The sequence below is a fragment of the Fukomys damarensis genome, unplaced genomic scaffold (assembly GCF_012274545.1).
Source record: "Fukomys damarensis isolate Sample0158 unplaced genomic scaffold, DMR_v1.0_HiC HiC_scaffold_20, whole genome shotgun sequence".
NCBI lineage: Eukaryota > Metazoa > Chordata > Mammalia > Rodentia > Bathyergidae > Fukomys > Fukomys damarensis.
The window spans coordinates 36,102,924-36,123,741 of record NW_022900932.1 but is presented as its reverse complement, the minus strand read 5'-3'; the positions used below and the strand labels follow the sequence as shown (position 1 = coordinate 36,123,741).

Below are 20,818 nucleotides of genomic sequence, written 5' to 3'. Positions count from 1 at the left end.
AAAAAAAAAAAAAAAAAAAAATAGAATCTACTATTTGGGCAATTGAATCTTAACAGTTGTGATAGCACAAGGTGTCTGTTTGTTTATTTATTTATTTATTCATTTGTTTTTGCTTCTAGGCAATTGATCAAATATTTAACAGTAGATAGATAAGGTTATCCTGCTGTAATGATTCCTGGGATTCAAAACTATTGGCGAGCTCTGCAGGCATTTTATATGAGTGGAAGAGCTATGAATTATCAGTGGGGATTTGTTTTTGAGTTTCTAATCACAGAGACCATACTGTAGGCTAAAATGACCTTGAAATTGCATTTTTTTGTTTCATTTGTGTGATAGTTATTTTTTTCTCATTGCTGAGACAAAATACCCAACATGTAAAGCTAAAGGGGAAGGGGTATATTTGGTTTACAGTTCATAGAGGTTTTAGTTCATAATTGGCTGGCTCCAAGGTTAGGGATGATAAACAGGCTTTGCGATGGAGAAACAACACGGCGCCCACATAGTAGCCAAGGCAGTGAGAGAGAGTTTACCACCATCTCTGTCCCTTTTATCTTATTCAGAGTACTGGGATTAGAGTGGTGCCGAACCAATCACTCACATGTAATGGTTTAGTAATCATGTGCCCTTAACACCAGCATCACACATACCAGATTTAACTACTTCTGAAAAAGAAAGTCCCACCTCATCCACATGAGGCTTTGAGGGGACATCTAAACACAACCTATAACATTGTGCCCTTGGCCTCCCCAAAGAATCATGCATATACCTTTATGCAGAGAAACATTTAGTCCATTTCTAAGAGTTGCCAAAGTCCTAATAGTTTCAGCATTGCTGAAAAGTCCAAGTCCAAAGTCTCCTCTGAGATTTAAGGCAAACTCTTAATTGCAAGCCCCTGAACAGATGAAAAGAAAGTCAAACAATTCCAACATTCAATGGCACGAGTTAGACACTTTCATTTCAAAAGGTACAAATAGGAGGATACAAAGGAATAGGAGCAAAGGAAGTCCAAAATCTAGCAGAGCAAACATTACATTCCACAGTTCCACTTTCAGCATTTGAGGCAAACTGTGGCAAGTTACAAATTCCAAAGGGCTTCGGCGGCTCAGCCTCTATGGTACTTCCGGAGCTTGTAGTTCTCATGGCTTCTCTCTGGGGCTGGCTCTGCTCCCTCCTTTCAGTTTTCCTCAGGTGACCACACTCCTGACTTCTCCAAATTTCTAGGGTCTCTCCTTCACCTTTGGCTTCACACTCACAGTTTCACACTCTGCCTTCTCAGGGGCACACTGCCTGGCCTCCCAGGCCTTCTGACCTCTAGGTGGAAGACTTCCTGACCTCACCATTCTTGCATTCTACATGTGCCTAAAACCAGTGCCATCTGGACCAAGCTAAGGTCTGCTGCCAGGTGGAACAGTAGCCAGGCTTCCTTCTCCCTTGGCTAAAGGAGTCGATTGTCTGGATTGCTGAGCATGTTGAATCTAATCCCGAGGAACAAATGCCCTAAGCTGCCACAATTCTGGAACAACTTCCCTAGACTGCTGCCATTCTGGAACATCCTGTGGCTGCCACCATACCCAGAACATGGTGCTCTGGGGCTTTCTTCTCAAAGCAAAATCTTTCACCTTTACAACTCAGAGACTACAAAGGGTGGAGTCCTGCTGCTTCCTGTGATGCCCTCAGGTCACTTTTCTATTTTCCTGTTCCTTCTCAGCAATCAAGATCTCCTCTGCTCTATCTTTGCAGTCCATAGCTTTACTGGAGCTTACTGTCTAGCAAAACTGAAAACATTTTAAATCATTTTGCTGGGCTCTTTGTTCTTGGTTCTCAGCATAGATCTGGTTAAAAGTTCCCAACAGTAGCCTTGCCCACTGCCTCAATATTCGACTGCCTTGAAATCTCTTCTGCAAGATTAATTAGTCTAGCACCCCTACTCTCAGTCTCAAGAAAAGTCCCTGGACACAAACGAAATGCAAACAAACTTTCTATCAAGCCACACACTCATCTTTGGAGTCTAGCAACAAATGCAGTCCTTCCCAGCAGAAACCTCTAAAGCCTAGTTTTACTGTCTTTCTGGTCTTCTGAGCTCTGACCAGAATCTCCCATACAAAACAACCTAAGACACTCCAGTGCTACTTCTGTAGCCATTGTCTCTGTGTCTTTCCTAACACTTCCTCTTCCCATAAGCCAGTTCCAAAGGCTTTTGAGCCACATGGCCAGGTAATGTCACTGCAATGACCCCACCTCTGGTACCAAATTGGTGTATTAGTTACTTTTCTCTTGATGCTGAGACAAAATACCCAACACCCAAACTAAAAGAGGAAGGGGTTTATTTGACTTATAGTTTATAGAGGTTTCAGTCCATAATTGGCTGGCTCCAAGGCAGGGATGACAAACAGACATTGCAAAGGAGAAATAACATGGCACCCACACAGTAGCAAAGGCAATGAGAGTTTAACAGCATCTTTCTGCCCCTTTTATCTTATTCAGACTACTGGGATTAGGGGAGTGCCATACTAACCACTAATCACATGTAGTGGTTTAGTAATCACACATTTCAGATTCAACTGCCTCTGGAAAAGAAAGTCCTACCTCATCCACATGTTTAGATGGGGTAACATCTAAACACAAACCATAACAATCTGACATTTGCACCCAAAGTTGACCATTGAAATCTACAGAGACTGGATTATATTTTATTTAAAAGTTGATCATAGAAATTTTAAGTTGCCTTACCTGATTTCCACACTTAGCAATAACTTAATCAATGTGTTCAATATTTATAATGTCCCTGAGAGTTCTTTCTAAGAAAAGAAAGCAGATGTAGTTTTCACGTTTCTGGGAGAGGCTACATTTGGCATATTTGCAATTGCCTTGGATGTGATTGAAGAGAAAACTGATGTAAAGATAAGTAAATAGTGGGCAGACTTCAGATTCTGGAGATAATTTTTGAAATTATTGAAAAGACTCTCCTAAGATGTAAGAGTTGCCTGAGAATTGGTGATTTGTGGTCCAAATGAATATAAGGGCCAGGGATTTAGCTCAGTAGTGCCTCTGCCTGCCTCACAAATGCAAGGTCCTGAATTTGATCGCTGGTACAATAAATAAATCAGTAAATAAACAAACAAACAAACAAACATAATGTGTATGAGACAGTGGTCCCTAAGAGTTTCAGTGACAAGGATTCCTTATTGTTTGCTTTTAATACATTTGAAATGAATTATTTTTAATACAAAAAGCTTGGTCTTTCTAGGAAAATGTGTAAGTCTGGAAAAGTATAAAGAAAATATATAATTCTGTCACTAAAACCAATTAAAATCAAAATTTTCTTTATTTCCTTTTGATATTGTTTCAATTCATGATTGTATCCTTTGTTCCTCCCCTTTCATTCCTGCTACTGTAGTTAATACTACTGCCACGTGTATCACCCATCATTTGCTAGAAGTAAAATTAGATATTTAGAATTCACATATATACCTGCAAGGTTGGTACTTTTAAAAATACCATTTTATAGATGATAGAATGGAAATTCAAAGAGTAAGGCAGATTATATGATTCTAAGGATTAAGACCCACATATGTATTACTCTTAACATTTTATTGCACACATACCCTAAAAACAATTTTTTGTCCTGCTTTTATACATAAAAGTCAATTTCCTTTGCCATTAATTCTCTTTATAAGCATAATTAAAATTGAAGCTTACAATAGTCCATCCTAGCAGTACTGTTTACAGTAATACATCTTTAATTATGTTTATTTTTATATACATCATTTTATTTCTTATACCCAAATCATTCTATACTAATGTGTAAAGATTAGGCTGGTTAGCTGGAGGTCTCTGAGATATCACTGGTTTGGGGAGGGATGACTGGTATTTAAGTGAAGTGTCCCTACTGTAGATCATTTCCTTGCAAGTGACTTGCTGAATCAGCATGGAGAAAGGATAGCTTGTATTCATTTCTTCAAATTAAAACTTTTAATAGAAAATTCCAAAAGTATTTCTTCCTCTTTATGTTACTAAGGTCTTTGTTTTCATCATATTCAATTTCAGACTTCTCTGACAGTTTTCTGATTGTGTCCCTCCTAGAAAAATATTTCTTAATGTCTCTTCTTTGATTTTTGTGAACTTAAGAAGTAGTTTGGAACTTCCTATCCCGGTGAATAAAATTATCACTAGTTCTGAAAAATCATCCTGTTATCCACTGGACTCCAATTACAGAATTTATACGTGTCTTTCCTACTAACTACCTATATTTAATCCCATATCTAAATTACGTTAAATTTTAAACATCTTGTTCAAAGAGTTTTTATCTGGCTTGTTGCTTCAAATTAAGATGCTTGAGGAGATATTCCCTAAAGAAGCATGAGACATAGATAAAGAACTGTCATATTTGTTTCAATCAGCTAATTAGAAATCCAGATCTTAACCACTTTTATCCATGGACCCATCCTATGAGTGGTATCATAGTGGGAAATGGGAATATAGCAGAGACCAAATTGATCCTTGCCTGTCTAGAGCATAAAGCCTAGGAAAAGAAGTATGCAAAAATTGGTTTAAAAATTGTGTAATTGTGTAATGGCTTAATGTTTTTTAATAACATACAAAGTAGTGAAAAAAGTTTGCTCTGCAAATATTTTGCATTGTGTTTGTATTTTCCTTAAACCAACTGCAAACTTCACTTTAAAATGTTTATTCATTGGTTTGCCCAAAATTTTTGTGGCCAAAAAAATTCTAGAACAATGAAATCATATAAACTGCCTGTTGGTTGGTCGATCATTTATTCATTAAATGATACTTTGCATAAGGGAAAATTTCTCTGTGCTTTTACTGCTGCCATGAAACTACTTTGTTCTCAGGTCTTTAGAAAATTATTGGATTCCTAACAAGAAAATGTATTTGTAGTGTGCCAGAGCATTGCATGGCTCTGTGAATCCTCACAAACTATGAAAGAACTTGTCAGATGTGTCAGTAACTCTTCCCTCTCTTGCCATAGGTCCAAGGATCTTATAAAGGAAGCTATCCTTGACAATGACTTTATGAAGAACTTGGAGCTGTCACAGATCCAGGAGATTGTGGATTGTATGTACCCAGTGGAATATGGCAAAGACAGCTGCATCATTAAGGAAGGAGATGTGGGGTCACTGGTGTATGTCATGGAAGGTAGGTTCATAACACTGATCCTCTGATGGTCAAATGTTCCCTTTTCACCTTAGCAGTCTGCACACAGATGGCAATTTATTACATAAGACAATTCCATTTTTCCTTCTTTTGTTGAGAAGCGGTTTGAAGTGAAGTGCTATTTAGATACAATGTTTGGCTAATTATATAAAGTGTGTTTAGAATATTAATATGAGACTCCAGTATTTTTAAGAGGTGTGGAAAGATGATCATGTGAAGAATTGCTATATATTACACTGAATAAGATTATAGACTGTTAAAACATTGATATGCTTATGAAATTTCAACAGAAGTTCAAAATATTGGAAGTATTTTTCATAAAATCAAAGTGTCTTCAACTGTACCTTTAACATTTAATATTTGACTAGCTCTCCATATGCGATGCTTCCATAAAAAGAAAATGTTTTCCGTGTCTTACATGTGTTAGACAGAGGCATATCATAATGAGTAGATGGCATATTATCTACCTAAATAAAAGGAGTGATAACTTGTTTCATAAATCTTGCTCAAATAAAAACAGAAACTGCTTTGAAAATAACAGGCTTGCATTATGTAAGAATTTTTATGACTAGACAAGTTTCATAATGCCCATTTCTAAATTGGAATTTGTAATGCCATGTTTTCCTTTTGTGGGAAGAAAGCGTCCTGAAATGACTGGATCAGCTGGAGGAGAAAGTGAGATGGGAAGTGTGTGCGATATAAAACAGTTGTAATACAAACACCACAGTTGGTTTACTAAGTGTGGTTAGTATTTTACCTAAAACATTCGTGATGATGCTCTATAAATTTCAAGTTTGTAGGTCGTTAAGATAAAAATATATTTGTGAACATCGCTTAATTTCTCTTAACGCCACATTTTTAATTTGTAAAAAGGAAGATTTCATTTCTTTTCATCAGTGTTTCTAAACTAGTGTTCCTCAGGGAACATTTGACAATGTCTGGAGATATTTTTGTTGGTCATAGTTGGCTGGGATTGGGGAGCCTAGTGTTACCTCTGATAGGTATAAAGTCCGGGGATGATGTTCACAAAGGTGGTTGCCCAAAAAGAAGTAAATCTTGCCCAAAATACCATTAATGTGGACATTTGTAAATCCCTATTTCTGTCTTCTTTATAGGATTTTAGGAAGTTAGAATGGGATTATTTGTATAAATGTTGAATGTAGAGTATAATACATTACAGAAAAATAAGTATTATTACTTCTATTAAATACTTGACAGTATGTAAGAAGTGTTATTTCTGCATTTGTCATTCACTTTTTAACTTTTCTTCATAGTCTTGGTGAATATATATGTATTTTAGGTATTCAATTTGCAAGTGGCAATTTCTATAATTCTTTTCCTTTATAGTTTTCACTTTTTGTGCAAGCATTATGAAGTTTTTATCAAGGCCCAAAGATACAGGTATTCATCTAGGCTTTTTTTCTGATAAAATCAAAGTACAATAAACAAGAGGAAAATTACTGGGTAGTTGACAGAATTTCAAGAAAAGGGATGAATTTATAGGGAAATGCATATGTGGCTAGTCAGTAGGAAGGATGAGAATAATTGGAAGAAATATATAGAGGTCAAGTATAGAACACAAAAGTAGAGGCAATGTGGTAGGAACTACTAACAATTAGAAATCACATTTAAAAACACTTCTGAGATGGCTTCCTGTGATGTAGTTTTCAGTAATTATATCAGCAGGCATCTGGTTAAGAATACAGCTAAGATATAAAGCAAAGCATGCTTTTACTTCAGTTGTTTTCAAATGCAAATCATTGGTTTTCCATTTAAGAAACCAAAATTTGAAAACCTGTGGGCTAAAGTTTTCCCTTATCTTGAATACTTCTTCCCTCCCCCAAAAAGATTTCCAGATAACCCTGTAATTTTAAAAAATTCTATTGATCCTCCTCATCCCTGCTTTTAAGAATTAAGTGCAAATTTTATAGCTACATTAGAATCTTGGAAATAGTGAATATTCATTGAATTCTTAGAACACTATCCATTATATAGAGTATTCTTTTTCTAAATTTTCCTCTATGTATAAAAGTTATTTAATCTTGAAAAAAATCTTGTGCGGTAAAGGTTGATGTTTATTATCCCTTATTATGGATGAGGAGATGAAGTCTGACAAGTCTGTGTATTTTGTCCAAGTCTCCCAAGTAGTGTACAGTACTGTGAGTATTTTTACTCAGACAATCTGGATTTAGAACACAGGCACTAATGCATTATTCAAGATTTTCTAGAGAAATACAACAAAGAGATATGTATTTACAGGGAGAAAGAGATTTATTTCAAGGAATTAGAGGCTGGAGTGTCCAAAATGCTTAGGGTAAGGCTGGAGGTCAGAGATTCAATGGAAAAATTGGTAGTGCATTTGAGTCTGAAGCGGTGCACTTCAGAGCTTCTTTCTAGGTGGGAAGTCAGTCTTTTTTTCCCCCCTCTTTTTTCTATTTGGGCCTTTGAATGACTGGATGAATCCCACACTCACTACTGGAGGAAAATGAGTTTAACTCAGAGTCTACTATTGTAAATGCTAATGTCACTGAGAGATACCTTTATAGAAACATCCAGAATAACGTTTGACCAAATATCTGGTCTATAATCTGATGAAAAGGAGATTAAAGATGTAAGAAAACAAATATTTTTGTTATATCTGTGTATTTCTCATTACAAAATGTGAAAGCAATACTCATGACTGCAAATGTACTAATTTCCCCCCATTGCTTTAAGGTAATTTTAATAAATTTTATCTTCTTTTTACTGTTAGATTGACTAAGAAGTACATCATCTTAATTATCCATTAAATCATATTTTAATTATCCTTTTAAAAACAGCGTTCTATATAACACATAAATATTCAGAGTCACACATCTTTGCTGTGATGTTGTTAATTGTTGTTAAATGACCATAATCTTATAAACTCTTGCCAGTTTTCCCAAACAGTAATTCTGACCAACTCAATATAACTTCAGCTGATGTTGTCCTTTCATCCTTATGTTAAAATAATTTAAAATAAAAAAACCGCCATTTGAATTTGTATGTTTTAATTGTGCAAATGTTTTATTGCATAATTCATTTTTATCAGCAATTTCAATATACTCAAAGTTAAGATGGCAATGTTCTTGATATAGATTCTTTTTCACTTGTGACCATTAATATTTATAAGCAGTATAGCATAGAAACAATTGAAAGATTATAAAATGTCTTTCACAAACATATTTACTATCAAAGCATTCAGCCAAAGACTCAGGGAGTTTATTTAGAAAATTAGTATAATTTTTCTTTTCTCTTTAATTAAATGAAGTGTTCTTCATAAAATGTTTGTGTGACATGTTTTTTTTCTTTTTTTCTAAAGCCTGGACAGTGTCCCAAATGTTATTGCATACCTAAATGCCAGAGTTTCTCATGGTTTTAACAAGAGAATAGTCATATGGTAAAACTTCACTAATTAGGATAACTAGGGGAAAATCATCTGGGAGTAGTATGCATATATTATCACATATTTTGAAGCAAAATGAATTGTATTATTTTCAGAGACCTGTAAGTTGTCTAGTAGAAGTCTCAATTTCAAATATTTCTCAGAACTTTTTGGAATTAGCTTCTGTAGGCAGTAGTGTAAGTTTTAAAAAGTTGCTTCAGGCTCTTTAAACATTTGAACTATATTTTCAAATATATGTAATGGTTTCACATTATTTGAATGTAGTTTATTTTCTTAAATGAATAGACATGGGCCTTGTTTATGATGTAACTTTTGTTAATACCCTTACACTCTTGTCCTCTCATCCTACAGATGAACTTTGATTTATATTCATTTAAAATAAAACAAATTCTGGTTTAGTAATTTAGAATTGGGAAATTTAAAAAATTTGGTAATCTAATTTGATATCTTAGTACTTAAGATATCTATATCTGCTAAGGTGATTGATTTACTTAGAGATAATGGTTTTGAGCAATTTTGTCATCTTTCATTGTGAAAATAGATTACTTTTTAAAAAAATAGCAAGTTTTTGCTGTTTTTACGACTGTTGGTTATTTTAAATTAAATATTTTAATGAAAACATCAATATTTTTTCATGAGGTATTTGTTAATGACAATGACATTTTAAAAGCACTGTTTATATGCCAGGTAGGGCTACATCACTTTCTAGGTATTAAATTTTTAATCTTCATAATGACCTTGAGAAAGAGACATTCTGTTATCTACATGTAAATAGATGGGGTAACTGATACCTAGAGACTCTAGATAACTTGGCTAAGATGATGCTGTAAGTACACTGAAATATGCAAGTCCTAGCTACCATACCATAATGAACTAGTATTTGGCAATGCTAACTTTCACAGAACAGATTAGAAGTTATATATCTATTATGAACACTAGTAAATGTACATCATTATAGTACAATAAAATGATTTAATTATAAGGAAAAGAAAATTGGACAGCAAAAGTGAAAAAAGAAAATCAAGGCAATTTCCTATAGCTACTTCTTTCCATGTGCTTTGAACACTGATCTGCTACTGACCTCTCTACAGACCATTTGGTATACAACCCTCTCCTCTTACTAATTGCTTTTTTTTAATTGAAGGGATGGCTGTGATTTGGCTTAATTCTTGGTCTACCTCTGTGAATTTATGTGTAGGATTAAACTCTGTATATTCCTTGGAGATCTGATTTTTATGTGTATAACCAGGAGTACTAATTTTTTAAAAAATTGTATTTTAAAAATGTGACAATTCTTCCAACTTATTGCACAAAAGACTCGATGGCACTTTTATGTACTAATATGTGATTACTTACACCACCTCTTAAGGAGTATACTTCATGTTTCCCTTGTTACTGAACCAAGATTTCAAGTTTGTCTGTGATGTCAGGTCATCTGCACCCTTTCCCAGATGACGCAGTGTTTTTCTGTTTTGTCATTGGTCAACATATTATTTGCTAGTATTTCGTGTGGACGTGAGTCAGTCTAGCCACAAGCTACAGTAGACTTGTGTAAATGGACACTGAAAATTCTATTCACTCCAAAACATTTTTTCTTTTTCTGTAATTAAATGATGTTGCGAATTCTGACATTCAGACAGGGATTGTGTGTAAAACTGAACGAATGAAGAGCCTCTCTATGTCAGCGGGCATTCAGAGCATTCTCTGAGTGTAAGGGAATTGAATTCATTTTCATACGAATTAGTTCTCAGTAAATCTAATAGGAAAAAAAAAAAGACCATTTTATTCTCCACAGTCAGGTGTTGCCTTTGGCCTTAGAAATTCTTCATGTTAATCCAAAAGCTATCTCTGCAACAACTGAAATAGCTATGTACTTAATGTCATTGTTTTACAGTACTTTTATAAGACCAAGCTTTTAAATTATACATTAAAAAGCAAGCTCATGTACGGCCTATATAAAAGAACAAAAGGAAACAAAATATGTATTTGCAAAAGCTTATTGTGAACAAGGAGAATCTTGAAGTACTAAAGTGAATTTCAAAATACATGGCAGGTAGGGAGACAACGACAAAGGCAGGGAGCTGTGTGATAGGTAGATGGCACATAGGGTCTCAAGTTCATTTTGAGGTGCCAAGCTTCAAAATGACTTTTAGTATACTTGAGCAAGTTCAGGGAGAATAATGTATATTTAAAAGAACTGACAGCATTTTATAGGCAGATGGAAAGTTTAAGGGGAAAGGATAACTTTCTAGATCTTGCTGGAGCAGATAACTAGAAGTAGAGTTCCTGGGTCATATGGTAGTTGAATCTTCACATTTGTTAAATGATGCCAAAGAGCTTTTCAAAGCAATTGCTTTTTAGTGCTACAAACATGGTCAAATGAAAAGGGAATTATTTTGCATGAACATGCATAGCCATAGAAATGAAACTTGTGGGGTAATCTAAATTGGATCAGCTCAATAATCAATATCCTGCTAACTAAAATATTCCAAAAGTGAGAGAAATAGTTATTTTTATGTGTGACCCATCTCGAGAGGCATTGTCGCAATGCCTAAGTGGCACCTGCTTGGAAAAATTTTGGGTGAGTGGAAGAGGGATTCTTTATGGCTAAGCTAGGACATGTCTTTTCTCCCTTTCCTAAACTCCAAGATTCTGACTCTCTGAACTAATTTTCCACAAGTTAACTTGTAAGAACCCAACCTTCAAAAGGTCTCCTCTTGAAAAATTCTCCCTTATGTGCAGTGCATGTGTTTAGCTTTTATTGTCTTAGGAATTTATGTAAATCTAATAATTCTTCATATATTTTTTTCTGCTGTTTCATTTTCTTGTTCAGTGTTAGGCTCATGTGTTATCCTCTGTGTATGTCTTTATCCTTTGAGCTGTTGGTGATCTTTGAGTTGTTTCTAGTTATTTTGCCCTCTCAAACAGTGCCTGTTCAAGTGTTAACTATGTATCCTGATATAAATGTTCAATAATTTCTCTAGTGTAGATATCTGGAGGTAGAATTCACGGTCATAGAGTATGTGAATCTTTTTGTCAAATGCCAGCAAATTCCTTTCTAAAATGTTTTTAAGGGGTTATACCTGATTGCAACTAATCTCTACATTTTCTGACTTCTGTTTGTCCTCACCACAATTTGTATTGACCCTGAAATTTTACTAATCTAATGTCTTAAACTGATATCCCACCATTTCAATTTCCATTCCCCTGATAACTAATGAAACCGAGCGTCTTCTTATATGTTTATGGGCTGCTTACATTTTTCTGTGAAGATGCTACTGAAGTTTCCTGCTCATTTTTCTGTCAGTTAGTTATGCATTGTGGAGCTTCATCCTTGACAATTACATGCATTGCAAACATCTTCATTTATGGTTTATACTTTTACCCCTTTATCACACTTTCTGATGAACATAAATTATTTTTAATGTAGTCAAATACATTAATCTTCTTTGTTGTGCTTCTTGTGTCCTTGTAAAAAAAATCCTGGCATGCATTATTTCTCGAGCCTGTGTATGCATGGGGACATTCATGTGTATGTCCTGAAGACATGTCCATAAGCTTGGTATGTGTGGCATTGACTATAAAGGAAAATCTTTCCATTTATAATTTAAAGAACACTTAGTAGGAAAGTAGGAAACAGTTTTGTTTCTATGTTATTTTTTCAAAGTATTTTAAGAATTCTTTATAAATTGTTCTTAGGGAAAGTAAATATGATTTTGAATATATTTGATGATCACAATTTCTTTTTTTGTGAGGGTGTTTTATATTTGGAAATAATAAAAAAAATCATTTAGTGACAGATTTGATGAATAGGGGTAGGTGATTAAGCTGAGTAATATTTTTTGTATAAACTCTCTAAGAATATCTGTATATGCCATTAGAAAAATAATAAGTTTTTTGTACAGTTTGAACAAAATTAACCAGATCTTTTAATCAAGAATACTATTACTAAAAAAAAAAAAACTACCATATTTTGAATGGTAGTGTCCTTAATTCTTATTTAGCTGGTAAATTATTGTGTGATTTTGAAAAATATAGTGTTATGTTGTGCTTTTACAGATAAATATTTCTCCATTTTCTTTCTAAATTATTGTTGGTGGAATTGAATTTATTATATTAGGAAGAGAAATAGTGCGGCTTAGTTTAGAACACTTGAAAGCTACAATAATTGAAAATTTCCACGCTTACGTTTTTGTTAGGATTGATGGAAAGCCATTAATTTTTGTTTTTAAAGCGCAGTCTTACATAGGTGAGGCAGTTCATCACTCACATTAAAAAGGACGTTTTTTCCTCCTATTATTCTTCTTCACAGTTAGAGGTTTTTTTCCTTTGCTCATTCATTTTTGATCAAATACTATTATCTCCATTCTTCATTCTGAGAGAATGTCAAATTAGAAAGTTTCAAATTATATTTTTTGGCAAAAATTAAAAACAAAAACAGTATAACTGCAAAAGGGAGAAGAAAATGTTGATTAGTACTTTCCCGGCAATAGAGTAGTAACATAATGATTTCTTGCTAATGATGAAAACTTTACTATAGTCATCATTGTATGAACAATGTCGAATAGTTTGTATGCTGAATGTTTAACAGGAATCTACAATTGTTGTGATTTCATTTTAGAAACACATAGATGTATTGCCTCAAAGACTTTAACAAGATGTCCAGTGATTTCTGTGGGAGGCTGGATAGACTAGTGCTTTTAATATCCATCCTCGTAAGGAGAAATCTGTGGATGATTTGTAGTCCTTTTGGCACACCCTCCAAGGACAGGCCAGTTGGGTGAAGCTGAATGATGTGGGGACCAGCGGCAGCCCCCACCACCATGCCGCACGCACTACAGACAACACTGAAATTGGTTTCTGAAGTTCTCAAAGGAATGCGCTTCACTTACAACACATGCTGTGACTGCACATGCTTTATCTGAATTTAAATATTTTAACTTTGGAAGGCTGCAGTCTTCTATAAACTCCTTTGTGATAAATAAAAGTAATTTGTCCTAAAGCTCCTTAAGTAGTACACAGAATTATGATAGATAAGTAAAAATGGAATTAAAGTTTATTCCCGAGACTACACAGTTCATGCATATTTAATGTATAAAGGAATTATTAGAGAATATATTTAGATTAGTGATTTATTTAGTTATAATCTGGTTAACTGAAGTGGATTGTTAATACATGGTATCAAATGCTCTAAAAACCAGACAGTATTCGCTTTCTGTTTGCTACTTGTGTAAGTTCACCACAGTTAAATTACTCTGGATACTTTTCAATATCAATGCCAATTAAAGAATCCTGTTTATTAAAGCATCTAGTAAGGTAAACCAGACTGTTAGGAAAGATGGCTTCTCATGTCACATATACATAGTGGAATATTTGCAGAGGAACCCTAAAGCTTTCCACAAAGTCATAAGTAGTAGTCTATACGTTTAAAATATTCTTTTAACAATTAAGTGAATGGTTTAAAATGTCATTTATTTCCCACTGGTAAAAAGAGAAGATAAATGAACGTTTCTTAGAATTTAATTAATAGCTTATTCTAATAACTTTCACTAAAAGCTGTTTACATACTCCTCAAACACTTTCTTAATAGCTTGAAGAACATTATTCAGCGTTCAGTTTTGCATTTGGCTCATATATACAGAATACCAGTTGATGGTCTCCTGTGTTTCACTTTATTTATATTTTTTATAATATTTAGTAACTTCAGCAACATTTTAATACAAATTTATACTGTTCCCAATGGTTCACTCAGTGACTATACATGCCCTGAAAGCCATCTTTTAAAAGATTTGTAATAATTTATTTGAGTATTTCCATTGTGTAAATTCTTATTGACTAATCCTGTTGGAAATATACATACACGTTTATACTTTGTACGCATATATGTGTGTATAGATTTATGTGGAATTACTCTTTCTCAAAGTTTATATTTTTTCAAGTGATGGTGGCAATGGTTGAATTCAAATTTAAAAGAAAAATAAAAGATTAATATCAATCATAAGTATTGGCAAAATTCACAAGTGAATTACAATTAGTTTTCTAAGGAACAACAGTTTATGGGTTTTGACTGTTATTTTTTCTGCCATTGTCTTGGAAAAACAATTAGGATAACTTGTATGAGAAGTTTTGAAATATTTTCATTTAGCCCTCTGAGTTTAAATTATTTGCTTACTATGTGAATTCGAGTTCAAAGTCTCATGAAATAAGAAAATGTTTTTGGAATAGTTTTCTTTACATTTATTATTAGGTTACTCATGCACAAAGTATTTCTAAACTATCATGCTTTCCTCCTTCTTTTAGATAGTACATTTTTACAAAATAGAAAAGGTGTCACAGTGTGGATTTGACTGAGAGTATTCCAAGGATATTTGAAATGCTATTTATATTACTCAACAATTGAGAACAAAAAGTGTTTAATGATTTTTTTTGTAATATAACTTATTAGGAGTCATTCCTTTATTTAATTATTTACTTCTACATTCAAGTAATATCTGCTCAGTACTGACTGTGTTTCAGTGGACACCTACGATGTAAAAGAAACAAGAAGCTGGGTGTGGTGGTGCATGTCTGTAATTCCAGCACTCTTAGAGGCTGAGATTGGAGTACCACAAATTAGAGTCCCTCCTGGGCAATTTAGTGAGAGTCTGCCTTAAAATGAGAAAGAAAGAAAGAGAGAGAGAGAGAGAGAGAGAGAGAGAGAGAGAGAGAAAGAACGAAGGAAAGATGAAGGTCTGGGGATATAGCTTAGTTCCAAGGCTCCAAACTCATTCCTCAGGGGTACAAAAGAAAGAAAGGAGGAGTGGCAAGACATATATTATGACATTCTGGTGGTTAGTGGAAAGGAAAAAAAAATATGTGGAAGTAAGCAAAATATGTTCACATACTGATAAGTGTTATGAATAAATGAAATTAAACAGAGAGGTGAAAGAATCCTGGGAGAGAGCCTAGCAGTGATTGTGTAGGTATGGGAAAGCTTCTCTGGTCAGGGTACCATTTGGGTTGAGACCAAAACGACAAGAAGGAGCCAAAGTGTGAATAGAGGATTCTAGGTGAAGAAAAAGTAGCAAGGTGGGGAAAACCTTCACATATTAGACAAAAAATATGTCTTGAATTTAGTGTGCTGCCATGTAGGGCTTTGTAGTTTTTTTTTATTTTAAGAGATTTAAAGATCATTGGAGAAATTTATTTTGAGGTGGGATGTGGCTTCATTTATATTTTGTGCATTAAACAGTGGATTGGACTAATAATGATGGGGTGGGAAGGAATGGATTATGGAGTGGAGGAGAAACAGAGATACCAGTTGCAAAGTTATAGCAGTGATTCCAGGTCAGTAAAGTGGTGACTTCAACTCCAGCGGCAGCATAGGAGATGATGGCAACATAGTATGTTGTGTCAGCTTGTGGATTAAAGTTATAAGAAAAAGAAGGTAAGGATGACTTATATGATGTTATTATATAAATAATTATGGTAGTGTCATTTTCTGAGATGGGAAAGAAGTGAGATGACTTTGTGCTTTACGGGGTATATCAGGAGTTCTGTTGTAACAGTGGAAAGTTAAGATACGTGTTAGATGTCCCACTAATCCCAGCGGTGGTTGAAATGGCAGCAGTAGGTACTGCAAGCTCAGTTAAGAGATCAGAATGTGCAGGTGGAAATGTCAGGTCAACTAAACCAAGTGTAGGAGAAAGGTTGATGAAAGTGTTTGCCTTGTAATTAAAGGTGGTGGTTTTGTACACAGTATATTAATTAGGTGAATTTGGATATTTTCAGAAATTTCATAGCTATGGATATTAATAATTTTTAAAAAATCTTCCTGAGAATCTTTGCATTGAACTGAAAATTATGTCCTATTTTATGAAACTAATATTCTTAACATGAGTTCTCAAAGTGTGGTATGGGACCCTTTTAAACTTTTCTTCAGGTGAGAACACATAATAATAATCATCAGCCTGAGTGTACAGTAGAATTTTCCAAGGACCATGTAATATGAGGAGCAGACTGAATACAGAAGATTTCTTCCTAAACTGGACATCAATTTCTCTGAAGTATAAAATGACATACTTTGTTTTAAAAATGTAATTCTTAATTCAAAATATTGTTTAACATAGGTTAACTGTTGTTATTTTACAAGAGTCAATATTTAAATAATTTCTCAATTTTAATATATAATACAGTAAGCATCAGAAGTAACCCACATAAGTAAATGCTTTTTAGTAATGTAAACAACCCAGGCACTAAAAATTTGAGAACCAATTACCTTGGGCCATGTGACCTCAAGAAATATGACCAGCTGGTTGTTCATTTCAGAAAACCAACTGAGATCAGTTTAAGGTTCAACAAGATATTGATGTCTTTCCTCCAAATTACCAATACAAAAGTGTGTTAAATAAAAGTTTGGTAAGTTAGAAATTTTCTGTAAAGGCAGACAATTAAAACTAGTGCAGTTGTCCACTGCTGCATGCTGGGCAAATAAATGTCATTGAAATACTTATTATTGTGTTAATTACATTCCATTTCAATTTGAAAGGTATCCTTGATATATTTTTGTTTGTCATGTTGTCACATTTTCCAAAATTTAAAATTTAGGAACGGAATTGGTTTCCTGAGTGATTATGCTGAATGAGTAGTAAGGACACTGACTTTTTTTGTAATTAAACTTTAGCAATTGTTCTAAAGGAATAAAAGAATCAAATATCCTTATAATCCACACATGGTTTTAGGAAATAGTACTTATTAATCATTTTTTTAAAATCCCAGAAGATGTACCATTTCATCAGTTAAGTGCTCATTAATTAAATCATCTAATACTATGAATACATTCAAATTCAAAAGATATTGCATTATTTTATATATGGTTCCAGTGTGGTAAGCACTCTCAGTACATGTGTATATCTAAATTGTAAGCTATCGATTGGATATCTCCTTCAAATCTGTTATTGCTAAATGTTTAAAATCTCTACATACTTTTGTGATATATTTTGCAAAGAGCTTTTTCATTTGCTAGTGCATTTGCTTGTGTTTGAAGTTTTACCAAGATGGTACTAAGCATTTTCATGGAAGAAATTTTTCAAAAAACAAAGCAAAAAATGTACTGCTTTTGTTTTCTGTTCTTGGAAAGACATCTTTCTCCTTTCTTCTTCCAAAGACAGCTGTTAGAAGATAAGTCACATTGAGAGATAAAAGGCTCACTCCAACTGTGAAAACATATAACATTATATTGTGATGAAAATTTAATTTTAGCGTTTTTTATGCAGGTGCTAGTTCACTATTTTCTGCAAAAGTACGTTTTGTTCTCCATACTTAGAAAACATGGACCATCCCTGACAAAGGAAAACTACTGAACTGAGTTTCTGTCTCTTGTCTTTATGTGTTTTATAATTTTTATCTATTTGGTCTCAATTGTCTTGTAGAAAAATGACCACAGGACTAAAAGCCATAAATTCTGAGGGTTTAATCCAGATCTATTAATCAACTGTGTGACCAGACTGAAATGATTAAAATAATCCCCTCACGTTTTACCTGCTCATTGCTTAGCTGTGTGGGTCACAGTGTTTCCCTGTAACATTTATCCATAGTAAAACAACTCAGAAGTTACTTTAGGATCCACTGATCACAAATTCTATTGTGTTAATAGGAGTGTAATGAATTTGTGCCCCTGTCTAACCCTACTTGAAACTTTATGATTTCCTGCATGAATTTTCCTAACATTTCCTGAAGATTTTTCTGTACCTAGTTTTTTTCCCCCACTTCCATACATTCTCTATAGAAACATGAATAAGGGATAAGCTATTTTTTTCTTTTCTCTCTCTCTCTCTCTCTCTCTCTCTCTCTCTCTCTCTCTCTCTCTCTCTCTTTTTGTTGGGGGGGGTACCAGAGATCAAAGTCAGGTCCTTGAGCCTGCAGCGCAGGCAGCAGAACCACTGAGCTAAATCCCCAGCCCTTGAGTAAGATATTTCTTAATACAAAAGTGTTCGTATCATCTCCATTCTTGACATTTTCCAGTGTCTTCCTGTGGTTAAACATCCCTACTCCTCAAAATAGAAGAATCCACTGGGAAATGAAGAAAGCTAAGTTTTGGACATAAATTGTAGACATAAATCTGAATCCCAATTCTGCTACATAGCTGGTTAAGTAACCTCGAGGGTATTTGCTGCTTTGGGTAATGATCTCCTCATTTCTCAAATAGTCTGAGAAATATCAAGACCCGTGCCTGGCCCATGGAAAAGCCATTCCTGGCTGATCTGCTCTGTTTCCATACTAAGTTCTTCTCTCACCACTGCATAGCTCTGGCCTGACTTCCTGTGTGCTCACTTGTACCTCTGCGTGTTTTGTCACACTCGGACGTTACTATTGTTCAGAGTGAAGGTAGGCAAGAAAGCCTTCTCTGTTATCTCCTGACTGGGCAATATTCTTTTAAGTTCCTAACATCCTCTGTGCCCTCTTTGTAAACATCCTGGTCAGACTGTATGTTATTCATCCCAATTTTTTCACTCAGGAAGTACCAGTTTTGCATGCACTCTCCTTTAGGAATTTTTCAAAGTGTCTGGGGGAAAGCAGAGACCAGAGAATATAAAATTGTATTAACATGGCATTTATGGCATAATGGAGGAGATATACAAAAAACAAGTAAGTGGGTATTTATAAACACGTGTGTGCAGTAGTGCTGTGAACCCTGAAGTATGGCCCAGGGATAGACAGTGGCAAGAAAGGATAGAAAAGGATTGACCAGAGACATAAATAAGGTCATGGTGGGTTAATATCCAGAGGGAAGAACATTTTAGATAGAGAAAGTAAAATGTGCCACGCTCTGAGATAAGGTTGTGGTTGACGTCTTCAAAGATCAGTATGGAAGCCAGTGTGGCTAATGGAGTCATTATGGCTGTGGAGGAAGAAGATGACAGACCAGTGAGATGGCAGATCTCCCATGGTAGTCTTTAAAGTCATGCAAAGTCTTTAAATTATTTTTTCATCAATATTCAATGCCACAGAACAGTTTGAGCAGAAGAGCAATGTGATCGAAGCTATGGGGTGATGAGGAACATTTTTGCAGCTATGGAAAATAAGCTCTCTCGTAGCCTGGAATAAAGCAGAAATATCAATTAGAAAGCTATTGAAACAGTCAAAGAGAAGATGTGATAATTTGGACCTGTGGTACTGAATAAGTAGAAATGGTAAGAAATGGTCAAATTTAGAAATATTTTGAATGGGTAACTGTAGTTCTTTTTTTTTTTTTTTTTTTTTTTTTTTTTTTTGGTAATGGGGATTGAACTCAGGTCCTTGTGCTTGCAAGGCAAGCCACCAAACCGCTGAACTAAATCCCCGGCCATAACTGGTAGTTCTTGCCAGCAGATGGGATTAGGAATGGTATGTGAGATAAAGTAGGAAGAGAAGATTGACTTCATGTTTTTGGCTGAAACAAGTAGAGTATTGTTTTCATTGGGGAGCAAGACCATCAGAGAGTACCTATTGTACAACAATTGTTTATGTGCTTATTGTATCAGGCATTGGCTAAATTGTAGTAACAACCCCCCCCCAAGCCCCATTCAAGTAAGAAGTAAGTTTATTTTTCATTCATGCAGTTTTACAGAGGTGAGTGGAAGAGGCTGGTGGAATAGCTAGACTCTATGCAGTGACACAGACAACCAGATTTCTTCTGTTTTGTTGCTACAGCACCACCTGAATGTTGTCAATGCATAATTGATAAAAGTCAGGCAGCTGCCCTTCTGTACCATGAGAAATGGAGAAAGAAATGACAGAGGAAGTAGCTCCATGCTCAAAGTTACACACTTACCCTTCTCTTCCTCTTGTCCAGCACTTAGCTATAAAAAGACTGGAAAAAGTACATCAAATAAAGGCAACCACCTGGATAGAAAGTTCCCTCACTGCCACGAGGGAGGGAAGAATGCATTCTAGGGAAAACTATATTATATTTTCTCTCTGTATATGCAGTTTATAGTCAGGAACTACTGTATTCTGTAAGCCTAGGACTTATCCTAATGCCTGAATGTGGAATATGTTCACTACCTATTAATTTTCTTAAAAATAAGTTAATTATATTGAACAAAATGTTTTATAGTTGATAATGCATTGTCTTCTTTAAACTTCTTGATTTTATATTTCATTTTTTAGGATATCTTTATCACTGGTGCAGAAAAACTCTAGTTCAATTATCTTTAAGTCTGTGTCCTACATATACATTATTGTTTTTATCATTCTGTA

The 20,818-nt window shown here is 34.5% G+C and overlaps 1 protein-coding gene across 1 annotated transcript in view; it reads left to right on the top strand.

Annotated features, from left to right (window-relative positions):
* Prkg1 (protein kinase cGMP-dependent 1) overlaps positions 1–20,818 on the top strand; it is a 1,151,812-nt gene that overhangs the window by 85,022 nt on the left and 1,045,972 nt on the right. The window contains exon 2 of the mRNA XM_010606291.3: positions 4,991–5,157. Coding sequence (XP_010604593.1) covers positions 4,991–5,157 — 167 coding nt within the window. The remainder of the gene's footprint in view (positions 1–4,990; positions 5,158–20,818) is intronic.